Source organism: Mycetomoellerius zeteki, unplaced genomic scaffold, assembly GCF_001594055.1.
Source record: "Mycetomoellerius zeteki isolate Tzet28-1 unplaced genomic scaffold, Tzet1.0 scaffold224, whole genome shotgun sequence".
NCBI classification, from domain to species: Eukaryota; Metazoa; Arthropoda; class Insecta; order Hymenoptera; family Formicidae; genus Mycetomoellerius; species Mycetomoellerius zeteki.
In genome coordinates this window covers 450,104-453,721 of record NW_017257199.1, presented here as the reverse complement: position 1 = coordinate 453,721, position 3,618 = coordinate 450,104, and the positions used below count along the sequence as shown (strand labels likewise).

The following is a 3,618-nucleotide window of genomic DNA, read 5'->3' as shown; positions in this document are numbered from 1 at the left end:
TTAATATTTCGTCAATCACTGCGAAAATTTCAAAATAATAAAGGACTTTTCAACTCAATTTTTAATCAGGAATAGCGCTATATGATTAGTGTCCGCTATGTAAAAAACACCCTGTTTTTACATATATACATAACACACACACATATATATATATACATGTGCAGAAAAAAGAATAGTAGGAATAATTTAGAAAAATAAACGTTATTTATTCAAGGATAAATTAAGAATACTTTTTCTTGCGTTGCCTTTTTTATAATGTAAATAAACCAACATCCTTAATACACAGTATTATAATAAAATAATAAATTGAAATGTATTATTTCTTTGTATAGATACATTTCAGTTAAAATATGGATATATAAAATGCATAATTTTTAATGGCATAATTACGAAAATTTGTACTCAGTCTATTCTTTTATTATGAAATCTCTTGTAAATAATTTTTAAGCAATACATACCACATGAATTATAAAATATACAATCAGTTTCTTTAACTCATATACAAAAACAAACATTCTTTCTTTACAAACATTTCTTTTTTTAGTAAAAAGTATTTCTATCTAAATTACTAATTTTTAATATATTCTACAATATACAAAAAAGCAGAGCGTTCTTTGTATTTCAATACAAATATTTGTCCATAACAAATATTAATTAAAATATCAGTAATACAGCTTACAAAAATATTCATATATTTCAACTAAAAAATTGTTATAAGAAATATATCCTTTGAGCTTTTCCTATTCAATCATATGGAAAATGTATGCATTTTATATTTTCATTGTAATATATCAAAATTGTTAATGTTTTTTATGGAACACTATTATGTGTTTTATTTCATTCGGTGTAATACATGGAATCTAAAAAGGATTTTGTAATTTCGCTAACCACACTTCGGTCCGGAATACTTTGGCTCATTCCATACATTGCAAGCTGAAAAATTACACATAACGATAAATATTTTAAAACATAAATTTATTTAAAACTACAAATTGTAATTGTAATTTTGTGTTTACCTTTCCTTTCACTGGAACATTTCGGTCTTTCATAATTATTTCCAGTTCCGCATTAACATTCTCCAAAAATTGATCTGCTACTCCTGGCTCGGTATGCACATGTGTAACGCATATGTGTATACCGCAAGGGAATTGAAGTGGGTTCAAATTCCAACCTTTATTGATAAGAGCTTCCGATAATCTATAGATATGAAAATCATTGGAACCGATTGCAATAACGGATGTGGCTGGTGTGCCAAATATGAAAATGCCATCCATCTCCCTCAACCTATATTCAATTTTTAAGAGAATCGATATATGTATATCATATATAATATTTGTAATCAATTCTAGTATAAATGTATCTCTGAATGCATACTTTCGTTCGATATATCTTGTAGTTTCAATTATCTTTTTAGTCGATTCCACATATTCGTCAAATCCATAATGCAGTAATGTTGCCCAACAAGTAGCTATAATGCCTCCGGCTCGAGAACCACTTATTGTGGGACTTCCATATATGCCACCAGGCCAATCTGTCGTTATAGTATACTGATAGTGTCGGTATTCTTTGTTTCGATAAAGGATTAGCGAAGATCCTTTCGGAGCATAGGCATACTGAAAGAATTATATGTTCTACACATACTTCTCAAACAACATATACATTCTTATATATAGTATGGAAGAATACTTTATGAGTATCAGCTGATATACTGGTTACACCAGAAAGCTTGAAATCAAAGGGTGATAAAGGATAGCCAGCATCAGACATAAAACAGGCTAGAAAACCACCTAGACAGCCATCTACATGAACAGGAATATCATATTTTATGCCTACTTCAGATATTGCTTCGATATTATCCATCGTTCCATAGGGGAAATTAGGCGCAGATCCTACTAACTATCAGAAATAATTAAATTCGAATAAATTTGAGATAAAATTGCGCAGTTACAGTGTGCCATGGCTTACCATTATTGTATTTTTCGTAATTGACTTTTTCATAGTTTGAATGCAAACTGTAAAACTGTGCGAATGGACAGGCACGTAACATACTTTTATCTTCAAATATTGGGCAGCTTTGTCAAACGCTGCATGAGCGGTAACTGGAAGCACTATCTCTGGCTTTTTTATGCCTTTGACATCACGAGCATAATCTCTGTATGCTTTGCACGCTAATAAAATTGACTCTGTGCCACCCGAAGTCATCTAGAATGTTTATCGAAGAAATTTCACATGTTGCATCTTAATACTTAATTTGTATGATTTTATATAAATTATAAAAATAATAGAAAAGCTACAGTTCCACAAGAATCTTTATCTCCATTGAACAAATGGCAGGCTATCCGAACTACTTCTGCCTCCATTTTACAAATTCCAGGGAAAACATCAGGGTGTAGTGGATTAGTATAGGATGCAATTGCATATACATTCCCTATTAGCTCTGTAAGTTTACTGTTAGTTCTGTAAACTGCACCTGATACACGACCTCTTTTCCAATCATAGTCACCTAATAAAAAGAGTAAAAAAGTTAAATTAAAATATTGAAATCTTTCGTAAGATACATTGGCAACATGTTAATTAGTCTTACCAAGATAAATATATTGATTTACTAAACTTAATAGCTCATCATTTTTCAATCCATTTTTAGGAAGATGCACAATGAATGAAGTTTCTTTGAATCTGCGCAAAACATCATTTTCAAAGGTTTCATTAACTTTAGCTAGCTCTTCATTTATTTTGTCACGAATAGAAGGAATATAACGAGCTAGTCTAAACATCTGTTTCTTGCCACGTTCTAAAAGACCTGAACAACATGTATGATAAGAATAATTTTCTCTAGAAAAAATTAATCATAGTAAAATATAATTATATATCATGTCTGTGACTTATACTTATTGTTAGATATATATATATCACATTCAATGACTGCGTTCAGCAGAAAAAGCAGCTTTGCAATTGTACGATTCTTTAATATGATTGGTTTATACATTTAGATCCAGTAAGGAACTAAGGGTAAGACCAATCATATCAAAGAATTTTACAGTTGCGAGGCCACTTTGTCTGCTGACGCATATTATTGCAATACTTACTCTCATCCTGATAAATAAAAGTCCATAACCACACTGTAGCAAGAGTAGCTGTACTCGTCATAGCTGCTATTTGCCATGGCTCTTTATTTTGAAATATATGATTTATAGCCCTTGGTATAGTATCCACGTGGAAATACATATTTTTCTTAAAATATATCATTAAATATGATGTACGTTAAGGTGACATAAAATATCTTTGAACAAGCATCAACTGAAACGCTTATCACATCAAGACTGTAGGAACATGAAGACCTTGAACTTGGTTAAGGATCCGTGACTGATAATTGCTTAAATAATTTCATGCTCACCTGAATTTCAACAGGCTGTTAGCGATGCGGATAACTCGTAATTTCTGTTAAATGGAATGACTCAGCACTTTGTATGTATTTCCACTCCCGAGAAAACGCTATCTGAGTGCTCGCAACGATAACGTACTCCAGGCGCAAGATCTTTTGACACATTAACACCAAGCACACATACGAAAAGATCAGTGAGACTGCTGATCTCACGACTCACTGACTAACGACCGGTT

At 31.5% G+C, this 3,618-nt stretch overlaps 1 protein-coding gene across 2 annotated transcripts; it reads right to left on the bottom strand.

Annotated features, from left to right (window-relative positions):
• Positions 1-733: 733 nt before the first annotated feature.
• On the bottom strand, positions 734-3,618 carry Sply (Sphingosine-1-phosphate lyase). Of its 2 annotated transcripts, none has more exons than XM_018448723.1 (9): positions 3,395-3,618; positions 3,087-3,320; positions 2,585-2,800; positions 2,295-2,503; positions 1,966-2,202; positions 1,687-1,896; positions 1,375-1,613; positions 1,017-1,284; positions 734-933 (listed from the first exon to the last, which is right to left on the bottom strand). In XM_018448723.1, exons 2-9 carry the CDS (start codon positions 3,244-3,246, stop codon positions 838-840), a joined length of 1,635 nt encoding a protein of 544 aa, XP_018304225.1. In that variant the 5' UTR covers positions 3,247-3,320; positions 3,395-3,618; the 3' UTR covers positions 734-837. The 2 variants fall into 2 exon arrangements, with proteins under 2 accessions (XP_018304225.1, XP_018304226.1); XM_018448724.1 differs by having other exon boundaries at positions 3,087-3,231.

Bases quoted from the DNA above. Each gene is read 5' to 3' on its own strand.
- Sply (XM_018448723.1), bottom strand. From the start codon at position 3,246: ATGATATATTTTAAGAAAAATATGTATTTCCACGTGGATACTATACCA. The intron at 1,614-1,686 runs GTATTCTTCCAT...TAATTCTTTCAG, and splicing joins TATCAGCTGATACTCATAAA to TATGCCTATGCTCCGAAAGG. The intron at 1,285-1,374 runs GTATGCATTCAG...AATTGAATATAG, and splicing joins ACAAGATATATCGAACGAAA to GTTGAGGGAGATGGATGGCA.